The 19926-nt window shown below is 30.9% G+C and overlaps 1 protein-coding gene across 1 annotated transcript in view; it reads left to right on the plus strand.

Annotated features, from left to right (window-relative positions):
* LOC143245504 (uncharacterized) overlaps window positions 1–19926 on the plus strand; it is a 357087-nt gene that overhangs the window by 192755 nt on the left and 144406 nt on the right. The window contains 10 exon segments of the mRNA XM_076491867.1: window positions 7283–7366; window positions 7767–7880; window positions 8268–8354; window positions 10361–10483; window positions 10719–10811; window positions 11698–11817; window positions 12142–12231; window positions 17433–17552; window positions 18089–18181; window positions 19393–19521. Coding sequence (XP_076347982.1) covers window positions 7283–7366; window positions 7767–7880; window positions 8268–8354; window positions 10361–10483; window positions 10719–10811; window positions 11698–11817; window positions 12142–12231; window positions 17433–17552; window positions 18089–18181; window positions 19393–19521 — 1053 coding nt within the window.

The raw sequence follows: 19926 nt of genomic DNA on the forward strand, positions 1-19926 counted from the left end.
CAACATGCTGTCTTTTAGGCATAAATTCACAGGTTACTGTTTCCAGCATGGAATTAATAAGCCCCACTCTATTCCACCCCTGTTATTTGACATCACTCAAAGGTTACTTTTATTTGAGACTATCCGTGATATGATTTATTGTGAATGGAGACATATATGTGGTTTGGAGGTGTCTCTACAGTGGGTTCTGAGGCTGCTTTTGAAGATGATCCAGGACAGTCTGGATAGAATTTAGACTCTATTTCCCAGTTCCTTTTGTTTACTGTGTCAGATGTTCATGAGGCCAGTTTGTATAAGGCACCTTCTGCTTCATTTCTTCAGTTAGTCAGTTGAATTTGTTAGATTTGGGGGCTTTCTCTAATTGTCTTTGAATCTACTCCTTCTTGATGGTTGAAAGGTCTGGTGATGACTACTTAGTTTTTCCTCCTTTACCTAATATTGCTGTTTGTGCTGTGAGGTTTACTGTTCAATTACATTATGGGATAACTATGCATTGTTTCCTATGTTTATTTGAACAGCATGTTTTGGTTTACCACTGCCAAGAAGACATGTACTCGTTTGGTTATGTGAGGTTTCAGAGTAGACCCTGTGATCACTTTGAACAGATTACAATTTTCTTGGGTTTATTTGACCTCTTACTACTGTTTTGAGATATTTATTTTCTCTCCATATTTTGTCAGAAGCCTATCAGTATTCTTTACATCACTTTTTGAATGAATTGGGTCCTTTGCTGACTTTTATCTTGGTAAGATTATTAGCTCTGCTCTTTCTTTGATTTTCTGGCTTGTAGGTTGTTGAGACTTATTCGGTAGAAATACCTTATTGGAGGGAGTTCTTCTATTTGGTTTTGCCATCTGTAAGTTATGTGAGGCTCCTTTTCTTTTTCCTTTGATGTTTGTTGGGCATTCCAGAAGTGTTGAAATTGATGTTGGTAATTTGCATTTTTTCTTGATGTTGTCAGCCTCTAGACTTACTTTGACTTCTGTTGGAAATCATAATGCAACTGCTCAATGTGTTTCTTAACCCCTAACTTCTGCTCCTTAATCTATTGGTACATAAAATAGATTATGTCCTTATCTTTGAGGCTTTTCTGCTTGGGCAGATTGTCACCAGTGGTGTTGGTGATCACCCTATATTGTTGGGGTCTGTGGGAGTGAGATTATAACATTTTCTGGACACCTGGAATTCTTTCACCACAGATCCATTGTTACTTCAGGCTCTGGCATCAGGGTTGGTCATTCATTTCACTTCTTCACCTTAATTATTCTCTCAAAGAGTAATAGAAGGTGCTATTTGAAAAGAAAAACATTAGGAAGCTAAATTCTTATAATGTGGGTTTTTTAATGCTGTTTAGTTTTGTTATTTTTGTCTTTAAAATTAGAGTTGAATAACAAAAATAACAATATTTAGTAAAAGTGGGGACTAAACTAGTAGGTAAAAGCTTTTAATTTAGATTTTAGTAGGTAATATGTTGAATAACATTAGATTTGGCTTAGTATATGTAACAGTTCTTTAGGATTAATTATCATTCAGCATTAGAAGGTTTTGCTTTGATAATATTGTGGATTCTTGAATGTCATTTGGTTTTATTATTTTTTCTTTAAAATTAGAATTAAAAAAGTAACAACATTAAGTAAGATTTGAGACTAAAATAGCAGGTATAAGCTTTTAATTTTTATTTTAGTAGTGTAATGTGTAGTATATTATTAGATTAAGCTTGGTATGCATAACTGTTCATTAGGCTTAGTTGTAATTCAACTTGCAGTGAGGTTGTAAGGCAAATGAAATGTGTTCTTATATTTAATATATACAGTCTGAAAACCAGTTAATTGCCAAACTTGAGCTTAACAGTTTTAACAACAGGCGACTGGTATTTAATCACACAATCAAGTGTTTGTTTTAATTTTACAAACAATACAATGGTTAAGACTAGTTTGGAGGGGGTTAAGCATTCCAAGTTTGTAAGGTGCAGTTGGTGTAAAGAATGGGTTTTATTTGGGAACTCTGGACTACTATGAACCTGTAAGGAATCTGGTAGTGAGGATGTTCAATTTATGTGTGGAGTTTGAAGGTTAGAGGAAAAGCTGAAGATTATCCAGAAGAGCTAATTGAAATTGATAAAAGCATTTAAAGATAAAGGCCATAAATTAATTGTGTCAGGAATACTACCAAGAATTAATTATAGAGATGAAATTTTAAGTAAATCACTAGGACTAAATGCCAGGCTGAAATTAATATGTAAGGATAAGCAAGTTAGCAGGCTAAAATTATGAGATCAGTTCAGTGAGAGCAGGGAACATTTTTGAACTGGAAGTTTTTACAATTAAGTAGGAATGGGTCTGGCAGGTTTGCAAGTGCTATTAACTCAGTTGTAGTGGTGAGAGCGAAGATAAACTAAATGAAACAAAATTGAGATGTAAAGGAAAGTTTAGCATTGACAATAAATGTAAATGTAGTTATAAGAATAGGCTTAATTGTAATGCTAGAAGTATGAGAAAAAAACAGATGAATTATTAAATATAGATTATTTTGATGACAGAATTCTTTTTAAATACATGATTATAGGTTATTTAATAGAGGGGTAGGAGTGACTTTGTATGTAAAGTATGAGTTAATCTTGTTGAAGTTGAGAATATTAAGAATATGAGTAAGGAGATTGAATCCATTTGAATTTATGTTAGAGAAAAGATTTTTAGTAGGAATTTATTTCAGACCACCAAATGAAAATGTTGAAATTATTGAGAACCTTTACAGTTAGGTTAAGATTTCAGCTGTAAGTTAAGTCATAATTATGGGTGAGTTTAATTTCAGACATAGATTGGGAAACTACTAGAGTTAAACCATGAGGGAGAAAGGTTTCTGGAAACAGTTGAAGATGAATTTACTTATGTAGGAATGTACTAGAAATAATGCTATTTTACATTTATTGTTAGCTTCTAATACAGAAATAGTTGAGAGAGTGGAAATTGGGGAACACCTCGGTGCAAAAGTTCATTGTTGTATTGGGTTTGATGTTTTGTTGCATATGGAAATTGGGAATAACGATTATTTGATTCCAAATTTAAAAAAAAAAAAAATATTGAAGGGATGCAACAAAATTTATATATTGTGAATTGGACTTATTTAAATACACTGAGCAATTGTGGAAAAATTTTAAAGAAAAATGTTCAGTATTTAAAGCAAATATATTGTTTACAGAAAGAAAAAGGTAACTGAAAGTTAAAAACCATGTTGGCCCACAAGGGGTACAAGAGATAAAATTAAGGAAGAGCATCAGAAATATAAGAATTTTAAATTGACTAGTATTATAGAAGATTAAGTAAGTTGGTTAAAGAGGAAATTAGGACATCCATGTCTGAAAAAAATCATTTGATGGAAAATATAAAAATTAACAGCAAGGAAGTTTTAAGTACATTGGAGGTAAACAAAATGTTAGGATAGGGATAGAACCTTCAAGGGATGATAAAGGTTATGAAATAGCTAAGTTATTATATTGTGCTTTTTCTTCAGTTTTTATTAATGAAGACTTAAGCAGTGTTCCTCATCTTGAGCAATTGATAGATAAAAACCAAGTTGAACAAGACAAATGCATAAATTCTGAGCTTGTTAAAATAAAATTGAGAAGTTTTAAGAATGATAGGGCTCCTGGGCTGGATAATATTCTCCAGAGGGTTTTAAAGGAAGTCAAGGACTGGATATGTGAACCACTTGCAACAATTTGTTGTAAGTTGTAGAATAGTGGACAAGTACCAACAGATTGAAAATTAGCTAATGTCACTCCTATCTTCAATGGAGGTAATAGAAGTTGTCCCTCTAACTATAGGCCTATTAGCCTTACCTCAGTTGTGGGGAAAGTTTTGGAAAGTCTGATAAAAGATACTTCGCAAAGTCATTTAACAAAGTTTATAAATTTTTCAGAAGGAAAAGCTTCCCTTACAAATCTTGACATGTTTTTTAAATTGTTATTGCATATGTAGGGTGAGGGTAAGGGTGTAGGTTTGGTGTATCTGGATTTTCAGAAAGCATTTAACAAAGTATCACTTAAAAGGCTTGTAAAGAAAGTTATCACTATAGGTATTGGGTTAAGTTGCCTAATTGAATAGAAGAGTGTTTTGATGGACAAAAGTAAAGGGTTGTTATAAATGGAGTTCAGTGAAAGTGGATTGATGTTGCAAGTATTGTACCTCAAGGCTCAATCTTAAGACCATTGCTCTTTCTAATTTACATCAGTGACATAGATTAAGGAATGGTCAATAAATTACTTAAATTTGCTGATGATACCAAGTTATTGGATGTTGCTAGCTGTGAAGAAGATGCTGCTGCTTTATAAGAGGATTTAGGTAATTTAGTGAGTTGGCCAAATAAATGGCAGAAGGGTTTTAATTACAATAAATGCAAGATAATGCATTTGGATTTATCATAATTTTAACCTATGAGTGTCATGAAAGAAAAGGGTCTTAGTGTAATAGTTGATCAGAGTCTTAAGCTATCAAAGCTTGTGCACTGTTGCTTGTGGTAGGGTTCATAGGATTTTAGGTTGTATTTACAGAAATACAAGTCTAAAAAAAATTAAAATGCCATTTCATAGATCACTGGTTAGGCCACTTTTGGAGTATTGTTTTCAGTCTTGGTCTCCTTACCTTAGAAAAGACATTGAATTGTTGGAATTGGTTCTTGGAAGAATTACTTAAATAGGTACACTAGGATAGAGGGATTGTCATATGAGGGAATGTCAAGTTCATTAAAATTTTCTCTTGAAAAAGATGAGTTATAGAGGAACTCATTGAAGTATTTAAGATTGTAAAAAGAACTGATAAAGCTGATTCATCAACATTTTTTGTATTTAATTATGAGAATTACAAAACTAGGACACACAAATATAGATTTAGACAAGGTAGAAGCCATCATCAGGTAAAACAGTTTTACTTTTCAAATAGAATGCTTGGCCTATGGAATGGGTTGCCTTCAGATGTTTTTTTAGCGAGTGAATTTGAGAGAGTTTAAAAGAAAGCTTGATAGATATGTAAATGATAAGGGCTGGCTTTAAACTTTATTTTTATTAGTTTTAGTTTGGCTTAAGGGATAGGACAGTCAAGATGGACCAACATATCCCTTGTTGTGCCTAAACGTTATGTTTTGCTAATATATTCATCAAATTTGTCACATTCCAATTCAATTGCCTACTGGAGGAAAGTGTGTGGGTTGATATACAGACTTTTCCCAATACTTTTCTCTCAAATTATTACCACAAATTAACTAGGTTCTTCTGAGGTGTTTGCCTCCCACTTGTAGCAACTTTGACCACATCTGCTAGATTATAAGGAATATTTTTTCTGTTGTTTTTTCTCCTCTTGTCTATTCACTGGATCCCATTCTGAAGCTTTTATTTTTATCCATCCAATTTCACATCAGCAACCATTTCAACTATGCTTAATACCAGTTGCAACAGGCTCTGTGGAAATGAAGTGTTCCAGAAGACCATATAGGAATTATCTAAATGGTATTACCATTTAATGCTAAATTGACCCTTACAGACTATCATGAACAAGGTTAAAGGGGATCTTGCCCATTCCTGCTGATCATTGGGTTGAATAAATCAAGGTTGCTATGCTTTAAAACATCTAGGAAACTTGATTTATCTATTGCACTGTTTTGTAAGGATTTTTCCTCAGAACTCATCAGTCCACTCCTCTAGTCCAGTCCTACTAGTGGAGATAAGGAGCCCTTACTGTACTCAGTTTCCAGCCACTGGGATGGTGGATAGAGGTTTTCATCCAGAGTTCAAGTGATTTCCTAGATGTTGATAGGAGCAGTACCAGTTTACATGGTAACCTACTCATATCAATATTTGATTAGTATATTGTATATAAAGACAGCTGGTATAGGTAACTTTTATATATCCATACCAGCCATCTTGAGATACATTTTTACTTAAAGAGGGTTTCTTGTCATCACAGGTTAGTATATTGTTCATACAAGGAGGTCCACTATCTTCTTGCAATTCCAAATGCAAAATAGTTCCACACTGGGTCCTTAATTGAGCAGTGTTCCACTTCCTCCCCATCATTTGAGGGGCAGTTGGAATACTTTTGCCCCCTAAACTGGGAAGTGAGTATGAATGTTCAAAATTACAGATTGGATGAATTTTGTTTCTTTGTTTGAATAATGAACATACAATTTTGTCATCATGAGCATGGAGTAATGCATTTCAGGTTTCTTCAGGTGGAAAGTTTGTTTGCTTTGGTGTCACACACTTTTTCTTCATAATTCTGGTGGTTTGGAATGAATAACCTGTTGCTATAGGTTGTGATAAAGTTCAAAAGTATATCTGTATATAATGTAGAGATCTGATCGCCCTAGACGCCAGTGTGTGATACAGGTACCAAAACTCCTCAGTTCCAACCCCAAGTAGTGGAATCTCAGCTGTCTTGTTGGGGCTGGCCTCTAGTGATGATTACTCGTATACTATTCTACCCTTGATACATGAATTAAGTTCAAGGTGAAAGCATACCTTTTTTGGGATGTCGATCAGTTTTCCCACTCGTATACCACTCTTAATCTCTGCAAACATTGATTGGAAAAACATGTATTTCCAATAATACTTGCCTCCACTACCACTCTCCTGCCCTTCCTTCACACTAAGAGCCTGTGTTAGAGACTGGGATGGTAACAGTCTTGAAAAAGTGATAAAATAATCTAAATAATATGCTTAAATATAAGTATACCAGGATAGTGGACACATTTATGTAGGTGGAGAGTATCATGAGACAAATATTACCAAGGGTGATTAAGTTGGATATAAAAGACTGGAGCTAGCAAGAAAAAATCAGATCATACCTTAGATGGGCAAAGTTGAATCCCTAATGGTCAAATAAGAACTATAAGTGTTAATAGAGTTACGTATTATTGGGAAATGTTAATTTTTGTTCAATATCTCAATAAGTTATAAAAAATGATTTGCATGTGAAGTTTTCATGTTTGTACAAATAAAAAAGTGAAACTTGTAGTTATTGGTGTTGGATTCTTGAAATTTTGTATCATTCTCGTAAGTCTTTTGTAATTAGTTTTTCTTATACCACCATTAATTAAAAGTTGCAGTTTTTTGGGGTGCTTTAAATTTACTGTTTATCTCCAAGTTGTAGAGATTAAGTTTTTGAAAAGTTTTTCAAAAGAAGTTTTATGATTTTTGATAGTTTTCTGATGACACTCATAATAGCAGCTGTTATTGAGATGTGTATTATGTTTGTCTCTCTTGGTTAACTTAGATTTGGTTATCTTGTAGTTCCACATCAGTGTGATGATGATGAAAATTGTGATCCTGATAAGGTTTGTCATGAAGACTTGGATAAAGTTAGAAAATGTGTTTGTAAGTAAAAACTTCTTTCAACATATTTTTGCATAATTTTCACTCTGTAACTGTTAAATTTTTGTAGCTGTTTTGACGAGAATTCCAAAATTTACAGAATAATAGATGAACGTACTTATAGGTTTCATATTCTATTCTTAATAGGATTAAATAAAGTGGCATTTAAATTATAAATATAGGCATAAGCAGAAATTATAAACACAGTTTTTACTGCTAGGAAATTGCATGAACTTGAAAAGAAAAAGTTAGTTATTTCTCTCAAAGGTTTCTAACGATGTGTTTGGTTAAATTAAACCTTAAAAAGTAATAAACTTTATATTTTTAAGATTGAAGTATTAAATAGTGTGAACAAATAAATAAAAACGTAAATAATTTTATTTCATTCATACATGATTTATAGTGATCTGTATATATGCCAAGTGCAAACCCTCAGCTACATGTCAAGCAAACAATCATCAAGCTGTATGTGTATGTCCTGAAGGAACTACTGGAAATCCCAGTGATGTCTGTACATGTAAGTGAATTTATTTTATTCTAATTGTCATGATTTGTAAAATTATTAGAACTTGGGTGTATTGATTTATTCACTATAAATGTATAATAACTTTCCAGTTTACATGTACTTTTTAAATATTGGAAAATGTTTTAGAAAGAAAGCATTTTTAAAACTTGGAAGGACCAAGTATATGTTAAAAAGCTTTAAACTCTTAAATACCAGTATAATATTTTTAGCTTTAATTATTATAGTGAAACCTATGACATTCTACCAGGTTAGTAATGTGTAAAGAAATGAACATTGTTACTTACATAATGTTTACTGTGAATAAAACATAACAAATAATATTTTTGTTCTTTGAATTAGTTCAGTTATTTATACAAAATATAACTTTTTTTTTCTCAGCCTTACCAAATGTCTGTGAAGATGACTCTGACTGTAGCAAAAATGAAGTTTGTCGACCCACTGAAATCGGCACTTTGGATTGTTTTGGTAAAAATACATTAAAAAACTTTTGAGCACTGTAGAATTAATTAAGTTTGCTCTATATTTACAGCATATGTAAAGATAGAAAGAATGAGTTCAAAACTACAGAAGAATATTTTTGTGCACCAAAAACATTAAACCTGATTTTAGATCAACATTTCACTCCTGATACCTATCTTATCGAGTTTCATGTTCACTCTTCAGTTGCTCATTAAGGGATAAATGTCACTGTTTATCAAATAATATTCTTAGTTCATTATTTAAATTGAATGAACAAAATTTCTTTTCATATGGAATACAGTGCAATGTTTTATTATATCAACATAAGGTGCTTAGATATTGTGATGTCCATTTGTCAGTTGGTCCAAGTATGATTGAGATAAGCCAGCTACTAGTCCTTTAAAATAAGAAATTGGAAAGAAAAAAAGATAAATTTAGATTTGATGTAAAAATATAAGTCAGGATTGGAATTTAGAAAAATTAGCTTTATTTCTTGACTAAAAATAAATATATGTTTTAATAAATAAAATGTTACAGCAACTAAATAACCTAGTGCAGTATTGCCTTGTCCCATGAAATTATATCAGTAACAATTAACACAGGAAAAAGAATAGAATGGTAAAGAAAATTTTTAAGAATTAAACATAACAAATGAAATTTGGATTTTAACTGTATATAAAAGAGAAATTCACAAATATAATTTTGATACCAGTTTTACCTTTCTCCAATATGGATATCTCATATGACTCCATTATCAGTAGCTTAGACATTTTCTTAATCTACCAATATGAAAACTAATTAATATCCAAACACTAAAAACTAATCCACGAACTAAATCATAAAAATACAAAAAATACTAAAAAAGAAACTTTCTGAGAGTGTCACTGACAGATATTCTACAATACAAAATTTTAACATTTGAATGCCCTTAGTTACATTTTCACTCATTGAGACAAACAAATTATCATTCCTTAAACACACTTACAAGAAAAACTCATAAAGCTGTTTTCTCTATGTTACACTTCTGTATTAAATTACAGAGTAATTGAATGTGGGCTCATAAATTAACCTTTTCTGCATGCATTAACAGACTAATCAACACCTAAGTATTTGGATTGTTTTCAGGCAGTCAGATGCCTGGACACTTCTCAGCTACAGGTCAAAGATACTTACTATTTTAAATCATTCATAAGTATAGTTAGTGTAAAATAACTTTAAAATTGGTTAAATAAACGTAAGTTTTTTTTTTAAACAAAATATTTAGTGTTAGCCAGGGTTAACTACGTTCTGTTGATGAAAAGAGAGAAAAAGCTTTTATTATTGATTTACGTGAGAAATAGATGTATGGTAAGTTTTTTCCAGTGACAACTCACTCAGTATTCACATTAATTCTGCTAACAAAACACACAAACAAGGAAAAGGAAATGACAATGAAGAAGAATAGTCAGAGTATATGAATGAAAGTTAATTGCTCCTATAAAAATTATTACAATTGTGCATTCGTTTTACTTATTTGATATTCTGTTACACATTTTTCAGAAAATATTAGTCTGTGTAATTTAATCTTAGGTTGTATTTTATCCTCACACATTTACAGAGTCATATTTCCCTTATCTTTAATGTTATGTTACCCATTTTAAACATTTGCTAGATTTCACATTTAATCCTAGAAATGTGGCAATTAATCTCAAATCAACACAGTGTTCATATTGTTTGCATATTTAGTCAACATTGCATAAAAACTTTGTTTAAAGTAAATCCTTATTTGGACATAAAAATGAACACTTTTTTAACTTCTTTTTACTAAGTAATTGATGGTTCTCTCTTCTTACTGGTCATATTTATGTTATGAATTCTTGTAGTGTTTAAAAATTCATTTGTATACTTGGTATTTATTCAGTTACGTTACTAGTTTTTTGAATTTGTATCTGAGGGAGCAAAAATTTTGTAATATGCAAATATTTGTCTAAAATGTTTATTTTTTAATATGCATCTGGGTATTTTATTATTAGATGCATGCAACTTTATCACATGTGGACCTAATGCAATGTGTAAATTAGGAAACTCGGAGATAATCTGTGAATGCAAACCAGACCACAAAGGAGATCCTTATAATCTTGTGAATGGATGTAAACGTAAGTTGGAATACCTCAACTGTATACATACATATTTCAGATATTTGCTGACCTTAGATACATAGGTCTAGCAATTTGCAAGACTATTTTATAACAAATATTGATTTGTTATATTAATTTTCTTGTTTATATATGTACACTATATATTTTTCTTCACTCAGATAAAATTTGGAAGGTAAATATGCATTTTTATGTTTTGAATGAAATAACACTAATAATGATAATATATTGACAGCACCTACCAAAGATGAATGTGAACAGGACATGGACTGTAAAAATTCTCAAGATGTATGTAAACCTGATAATAGTGGAATTAAAAATTGCGTTGGTAAGTTAGCACAACTTTCAATAGTATACAAGTTCAACTGTAAAAGGAAAACATATAATGTTCAAAATTATAGCTTACACATAATGTAATTTTACACTTTAATACAAAGGAATATTTAACATTTTCTTTATAATATCATTGACTTTCAAAAACTCTCAAAGACATGTTACATCTTTAAATTATATATAAATAATGTTTCATTTTTATGTGTCAAAAATTACCAAATGACTTAGAATTTAATTTGAAGCACAATGGGAAATACCTGTAATATGTTTGCTACCATTTTAGAACCATTTTGTTTATTTTTGGAGGACTTCTATTTTTGTCAGAAGTAAAAAAAACTACAATAAGAATTGTTAATATTACTTTTAATTAGTCACAGAATAAGATTTCTTACATATTATTTTTCTAAATGTAAGGTACTGTTATTTGATTTCTTGCTACTAATAATCCATATTGGTTGACAATTTTATTCTTATGCCTTAATTAGAGTGAAAATAGAATCCTTATAATTGTTGCATCAATGTCCAAACTCAAAAGTCTGACTTAATAAACAAAAGTTAAATTTTTTTTGAGTAAACAATATTTTTTGGCAGCAGCTTAATATGTTTATAAGTCTATTATGTAACAGAAACACAGGGGAAAATTTCTTTAGTCTGTTATTTTATTTTATACTGAGTTGTATCTCTTTTTATATTTTAAGGTAGCAATTATATCAATGTGGAATGCGAAAATTTAAACAATGCTTAGAGATTTTTGTATTATCATAATTATAAATATTTATTTAAATTTTTAATATTTGTTTTCAATATCAGTTGTTTTAAAACCATTTATAGATTGAATATGTATTATAACTTGAAAGCATACCTGTGCCTCTTTCTTACAGATGCTTGTCGATTTGCTTCATGTGGGGCTAACAGTGACTGCATAGTGATTGATCATATACCTCGATGTCAGTGTAAACCAGGATTCATAAAAGATCCAAACAATTTTCTTGCTTGTATTCGTAAGTATTTATTCATAATTAATTATAACATTATGTGATTAGAATACATAAATTAGTGTATGGATAATAGTTTATTTTTTTATCAGTAGTTTTATTTATTTTATTGAAAATGCATTCTGAATATTTTTATTCAAAGTATTACAATCTAGACAAGTAATATATTAGCTGTCTTTTTTGTACTGGCAATAGAATGCAAGTAGAAAAGGAAGTTATTTTTTGTAGCCTTATAGAACACTATAAAAATAATTTCATTATGATAGTTTGAATGTATTTTGAAATTTGATGATCCAACACTCTTTTGGTTAACCTATCCTTATCCATAAGCTCAAGAACCAGATCAGTGTGTGGAAGATATGCAGTGTCCAACATTTCAGAACTGTAAACCCAGTAATCTAGGAACACTTAAGTGTGCAGGTATGTAAATGATAAACAGTTTTGGTTGAGATTTCCTGGCTTAAAATATACAGAACCAATTTATTTAATTATTTCTCATTTATTTATATCTAGTACATTTCCAAGAAGAAATTATATGATAATACATTTTTATCATTTTTATTAACTTTAATGACATTCTTCAAACTGTTGTGTTGTAAGAGATCAAGACACAGACATGTGTGTCATGCAGCTAAAGCAATCTGCTGCAGGACAAACTGTGTATTACTAACAGAAGAGATAGTTTAGCAATTTCTGATATGGTAAATTACATCTTCTCACTTAAATAACTATTCTTATTCAGTGATGCTCTCTGTGTGTAAAATAATCGTACTCGTGTTACTACATTCATTTTGTGGGTCATGGAAGAGGTACTTGCAGATTATTACAGTGCTTTCTCTTCCATTATGTTGCATATTATAATTTATTTTGGATGAGTCTCCAATTTATTATGTTCTGTATGTTATGTATTACTATTTCAAATAACCAGAATTTTAATTTGAGCTTAGTAGTTAATTAAACGTCAATATGTATTTAATTTATGTTATTTGCCAACAAGATTGGTACACAGTTTCCTTTTTTGAACACAAATATATTTTAATATACAAACATAAAAGTAATACAACTTTTGATAACAGTTGTTATTAATAGTTATTACAAATGATAATTTATATACAAGAGTTTTACAAACTTACAAATAATACTAAATCTTATATCTGGTCCAGAACTGAATATTTTTTCAATGATCCAGATCCACGACAGGCAAATTAATTCTGAGTTGATATTGTCACACCTTGCTGTAGCTAGCTAGCTTGATAGGCCTCACATGGCTGACTTTTGCTGATAATAATATTTAATGTTGTCATACAAATTATAACATCCAAAGTAATTCACAGAAGTTGAATGGTTTGTAATGTTTGAAATCTACGAATATTTCTGGTCCAGTTTGTAGTTTTCCATTGATAGTTGTTAATTACAGTTACAGCTTCTGGGGTCTATACCACACTGACTGTAGCTAACTAACAGTATCAATTCTCTGTCCCTAACGACGTTGGTTTTTATATATCAATCATGTGAGACTGTAGAACCTTCACCAAAGCTCACTTGCAACAATACTATCAATTATTAGTATTACATACACACCTAGTACATTAGGGACTCCTATGCACAAGATCGTTCTACATATTTCAAGAACAGGCAGGACTTGAGCAATACCCAGTCAAGAATATATGTCACATGCAAAAAAAAAAAAAAGATTAGGCTCTGAAATAAATGTGGTAAATCTGTTACAGTTATCTTTAAGTTATTCTAAGAATGTTGCTCTGCTTGGAGTGGTTTCAGTCAGTTTCACTTTTGATGGAGATAGTTTACATTATACAGATATTTTTTTCATACAGGAAATTCAGTTCCTGGATTGATCTATCAGTTTCTTATATTAACATGCCCCATTCATAGGTCTGGGGATTCTTTATTCCCTCTGTTCTCATGAACTTGAGGTGAAGACCAACTATGTAACAGATTTACTATTAAATATTTATTTTAATATTTATGTTTGTTTCAGTTTAATATATATACTTAGAAGTACATGTACCTTATACTGTTAAGTGCGTATTGCAAAAGTCTTGCTGATTCACTCAATTTGTAAAAGATTCTTGAGCGTAAGAATCAACAGTGTACTATGTGTGTATGTAAAATACTACTGATTGCTAGTATAAATCGAACTACCAAGAGACAAATATATACTGTTAGTTTGTTACAGTTGGTATACAATAAACCTGGGAAGCTATAGCTTTGATAAACAATTATTAATTTGGAAACTACAAATATTTGACCAGGAATGTTAATAGATTTCAACATTAAAAACATTGAACATCAGCAGAACATCAAGAATCACAGGACATTAGTATTTATACAAAAACATTAGATAGCTTCAGCAGTGGAAAATTAGAAAATTACCAGTTTAGTGAACTATACCAATATCAACTCAGAATTAGTTCACTTATCACAAACTGTTGATAAAATATTCAATTCCAGACCAGATAGAAGACTCAATATTGTTTGTAAGTTTGTAACACGTTTCTATATATATCATTATTGATAATAACTGTTATTATAAATTGTATTCTTTTTTGCATATTAAATATATTTGTATTAAGAAAGAAAACTGTGTGTATCAATCTTGTTGGTAAATATCATAACTTTGACACATATTAACATTAATTAACTTCTAAGTTCAAATTAAAATTGTAGGCTATTTCAACTTGTAATACATAAAATAATGAACTAGAAACTTATTTGAGATAAATTATAATACATAACACTCACTCCCACCAGATAGCTGGGTAGTTTACTTGTTGCTGGTATGATGATCTTTCTTACCCCCGCATGGGTGTCGGTTTCCAGTAGCCTGATATTTTGAATGTAATCAACTTGCTGGTTATATGATGATCTTTTTTTTCCCATATGGATGTTGGTACCTGCTGGCTGGGTTTAGAGTTGTAATTGACTTACCAACAGTGTTACCATCATCCTACTCCTGGGTAAATTTAAATTCCTAGTGGCATGGGTTTTGAATCTAGTTAAAATTTTGAAATTAACATTGGTGGAAAATCTCATATCTATACTTATTGCATTTATTAGAATCTTACAGCAAATATTTGTTCGTTACTTAGCTGTTTTTCCCCAATTTGAACATAAAATGTTGTACCCTATCCAACTAATGACGAATATTAGCTGTAAAAGTCTTACCAATGCTACAGATACTAGTTTGGCCACCAATTTTACTTTCATTCCTTTAAGCTGAACACTCAATCCTTTTTTGGTTGTATCTTTCTTTCACACCTAAGGTGTTTTTGATTAGATGCTTATTTATGCCACAATGATTTTGTAGAAGTTTTGGAATAATTTTTTGATACTTTCTTCTACTTTTTCCTATATAAGTTTCAAATTTTGATAAAATTATGATATTCATGTACATTAAAGACTTATTTCGTTCATAAAAACTTCATTGTGAAATTATATTGTAATAACAAAAATTAACTGAGATACAAGTCAAATTATGGAAAACAATAAAACAGACTAGATAAATAAGACAGATTAGCTTATATTTTCATCTTATTGCAAATGGATTTACATTAAAGATTTTGTTAAATCACATTTGTGTTTTTACAATGGAGTACTAATTATCTATCAAAACAAATTTATATCTCCACAATGATAACTCTCTTCCCCATACACAGAAATGCTATTTCCCTCATGCATCTGCCAATTAGATTTTCATGTCACTTTCCTAACTTTCACCTAAATTCAAGTGTATAAGGTGAACTTCACTGATGCATCATGACATCATCATGCAATAATATTCCTCCAACAATAGGAGGACATGCAAAGTATCTCCATCCATGCATTTGAACTTGTGACATCATTCTTTTCCTTGGCATTGCATTAAACAGATGTGTTAAAATTTCTCATCTGAATTCAGTTTTATGAGATTTGCATTTATTCATTAATAATAATCTTTTGTTTCAAAAGATTTAGTTTTTGTCATGAATTCTCAAGTGACTTCTACTAAACCCTGTGTGAGTGACAATGTTTCACACACAAACTTTATTTCTACTATGGCTTCTGAGGGCTTGTTGACTGTTGGGGATGCCGCAGCCTTTGTTCAATGTGCTTACTAGGCTTCCTACTCCCAGCCATTCAGCCAACATTATTTCTCCTTGGTGTGAATGACCTATTGGACTGCATATTTACCCTAATTTGCTTTGGGTAGTGCCTTACTCTCTTAAAGGAATGACCTTAACCTAACAATCTCTTTCTGGGTATCATTCAAAGGAACATTCCTTTCATTATGTTTTTCCTATTCTTTTCCCTATGGACCCAATTCTTGTGGTTACTTTATAATTCCTCTTTTGCTTGTTTTAAAAAGTTTATGCTGTTTCCTTTCTCTAATAGATCCTCAGTCATTCCCACATGTCTCTCCCTCTCATTAATGACTGTTTTGTCCTGAGCTGCAGACATTCCTCCTTTATTTTCTAGATTTTCTATCTTAAGTAAGTATTTGGTCTGTTTTGCAGATTAAACCCTTTGGCTGTTTTGCATTCTAGTTCCCCATTTTCATCTATTATTCTTTTTCTCACCACCCTCTTTTATTCCATTTCCTCCTCCTACCTTTTATCTAAGACACTTCATTGTGCTTCAGTAAGCTTTATATAAAGGTTTGTTTCTTTCTCTTTGCCAGCTTAGTTTTTTTTCCCCCTACTTCTACTCTGTCCCTTTTTACTTTTTTCTGCTGCTGTTGGGACTTATTGTATTCCTCTTTTCTGTACACTTTTCTCTTTCTGTGCATTGGTCTGAGTTGAGCTTTTCTTCTTTGCTCAAAATATTTTGGTGGTGCTCATTTTTCGTTGAATATTTGGACCACAGTTGCACTGTTATTATCCAAGGTTTTTCTTCTTTCTTGACCTTTTCCATATGACTTCTGTTTCTCATCTGGATCTGTTTGTCCTTACCCTTTCCATTCTAGGTTCTAAGCCGCCTTCTTTTTATCATCCTCCTGAAATCTAGTATCAGATTCATTCTTCTTCTTGTCAGTGACTGTTCTCTCATGTCTAAACCTATAGGTACCCATCTCTTCCTTTGTGACAGCCATTGATCACACGTTCTGTCTGTAGCCTTTTGTCATGTTTTCTTCAACTGTCTATTTGCACACTTTCCTCCTATTCACTCCCCATTTCCTTTTCTTCTCCCTCCAACCCCATCTGTGGTCTTTTTCATGCAGTCTTCAGTTGGCTATGGCCATTGTTTCAGATACCTTCATACACATCCACACTGCCTTATCCTCTAGAAGTTTTCTGCATTCCATTCTTGGATTCTTATTTTCCAGTTTCTTTCCCTTCCATTCTGCAATGTCATCATGCATCAGTGCAGTTCATATTTAACAACTGAATTTAGATGAGAGTTAGCTCACAAATAGTGGCAAATAAATTACATAGACAAATGTACAAAAGAAATATTTCTGTGTAGAGAGGAATGTGTCTATTAGGAATACATGTTCAGATTAAGAAAGTACTAACATTGTTGTTGTTTAATGGCAATTTATATTTTCTTTTCCGATTGTGTATTAAATCTAATCCATATAATGTTGCTGAAATGTATATATGTGTATATTTTACATTACATAGAAGTCTGTTTAGACTTTACATGCACACCAAATTCAGAGTGTATTGCTATCAACCACAAAGGACAGTGTAAATGTAAAGAAGGATACACAGGGGATCCCAAAAAACGAGATGGATGTGTCCGTAAGTAAACAATATGCCTATGTAATTTTAAAAGCTTTTTTATTTTGAGAGCCGAATAAGTTCTTGGATGCAACTGAACAAAAATAGATGTTTTATATGCTCAAACTACAACATATATTGAAATAATTAATGTTTTAATCAGAAAGAATGTATTTGCTACAAATTGCTATGATTTTAATATTTATTTAATTGAAATGTTTTGTCATGTAGAAAGCATATTGTAAAAACTTACACAATAGAGTATTAATTATATGTCTGTCAAAAACGTGAATATAGATTATATTTTTGAAATATAATAGTTCTTCTAAAATATGCCATTTTATTATTATTTTTTAAAACAAATTTTGAATAATAAAACATACCAATTGTAAATTAACATAAACACTACCACCTATATGTATTGATATATGGATGCTGAACTAACATTATTATTTCTGGTTTTATGTATGAATATGAAATGGTTACTCACTAACTATTAACATTACTAGATGAATGTGTGATGACTGTAGTTTCCCACCATTCAATATTTTATCTAGCTATCATTCAGCATGAATGTGAGACAAGTATTGATTGTTTATCCATGAGTCATGACTGTCAGGCTGATTTTGAAGATGTAAGAAGATGTGTAGGTATGTATTTAGATCCCTTTTTAAGTGAAATATTTCACTTTATTCTTGTTAGAAAATGTATAGATTTTAATTTACAGATGTACCGAGGTAAAAATTGTCTTACACTCTGAGGTAAATATGAGAATTGTTTGATTCTCTTTCACTTGAATTACACGTTGATGACATGATAATGTATTTCAAGTTAATTGTCTTTTTATATCAGTCTATGAAAATTTTGTTTGTTTGTTTGTTTGCAAAGATTGATAAATGGAAGCAATTTAAAGTATTAACAATATACATCTTCAGATATTACTCTGCAATTGTACATGTCATCAATGAAGATTAAAATCTTGTATTTTCACTTTTAACTTATATGTCTTAAAACATTCTAATAAATTTTGTGTTTTGTTTGATTTCCCAAACTTCTTGGGATCAATGGAAGCTAAGAAGTAACATTCAAGGCTTATAGCTAAAATTTCACACTTTATTTTTGCAATGAACTCAATGCAAATAACCCATTATGTACCTTTGTGCTATAACAAAAAAAACCAGTAGCACAATTACAAGGTGACCTGAGTTGTCCATGGCCTGCCTATTGAGCACATAGACACATCCAGTGACAGTCTGCACAATGGTTCCTACATCTAAATATGTCATATGTAGTGTATTTTTATCTCTCTGTGACTTTCCTCTCTGCCTTCTTCCTGTCCATTGTAACTCCAGACCAACTTAAAGTTTCATACCTAGCTTATGCTACTGAATCAAATACAATTACATAGTTTGCTCTTTCTTTTCTTTCAGTCAACCAGAATTTAAGGAAGATTACCACTTTTTGGTTGCTCTATGTTAGCTTGAACCTAAATATATTGATCATGTCTGGCTTAAATGTGGATATAATTTGTTTCGATGATGTTTTCAGTCTCTCTTTTATTGATAGATTCCCTAATATCTTGAAGATATTCTAAAGACAAAAAGCTAATCATTGTGCATAAGTTTGTTGTGTTTTATGCATTAGTTATTAAACATTTTTTTCTCACTAGCAGTTGTTAAAAACTACCAGAATATTAGTTTGTATTGATGTAAGCTCTCTTACATGGAACATTTTGTTTTTAACATTCATGTTGCCTCTAAGTTTAGATAGAATTTGTTTTTCTACCATGCATAATATACATTAAAAGCTTAAACCTAAAGGATAAACTTCATCACTAAAAATATTTCATGTGTTTTTATAGATGCTTGTGAACATTTCCGTTGTGGCCCTAATGCTGTTTGTGTAGCGCAAAACCACACTGCTGAATGTTTATGCCCACCTGGTTTGTTTGATGGGGATCCATATGACCAAGCACAAGGTTGTCAAAAAGGTAAGAATTTCCAAATATTATGTAAGATTTTTTTTTATTTTAGTATTCTGTGATTAAACTAGAATTTATATTTTAGTTTAATTGTTTCTCAAAGCACTTAAGTATGGCTTCCTTCAGTTGCTTAAACTTCTTTTGTTCTGAAATTTAAAAAAAAAAATCCATAATTTGTCAAACTAATGTGCTTGAATATCCTCATTTATATTTTAGTTTTTAACAAATAAAACTTTTAGATTTTTGGATTCCAGAATTTCAGTATGTCATGACTCAGTTTTATAGTTGGTGATTTGTATTATGAGATATGACTAATAAATGCATGTAATGAGATAGTTAGCATATCTTATATTTAAATTTAAAAACTATGGAAATATTTTTAAACATCAAAGTATGTGATAACAGATTGTATTG

This window comes from Tachypleus tridentatus, chromosome 2, assembly GCF_004210375.1.
Source record: "Tachypleus tridentatus isolate NWPU-2018 chromosome 2, ASM421037v1, whole genome shotgun sequence".
Taxonomy (NCBI): Eukaryota; Metazoa; Arthropoda; class Merostomata; order Xiphosura; family Limulidae; genus Tachypleus; species Tachypleus tridentatus.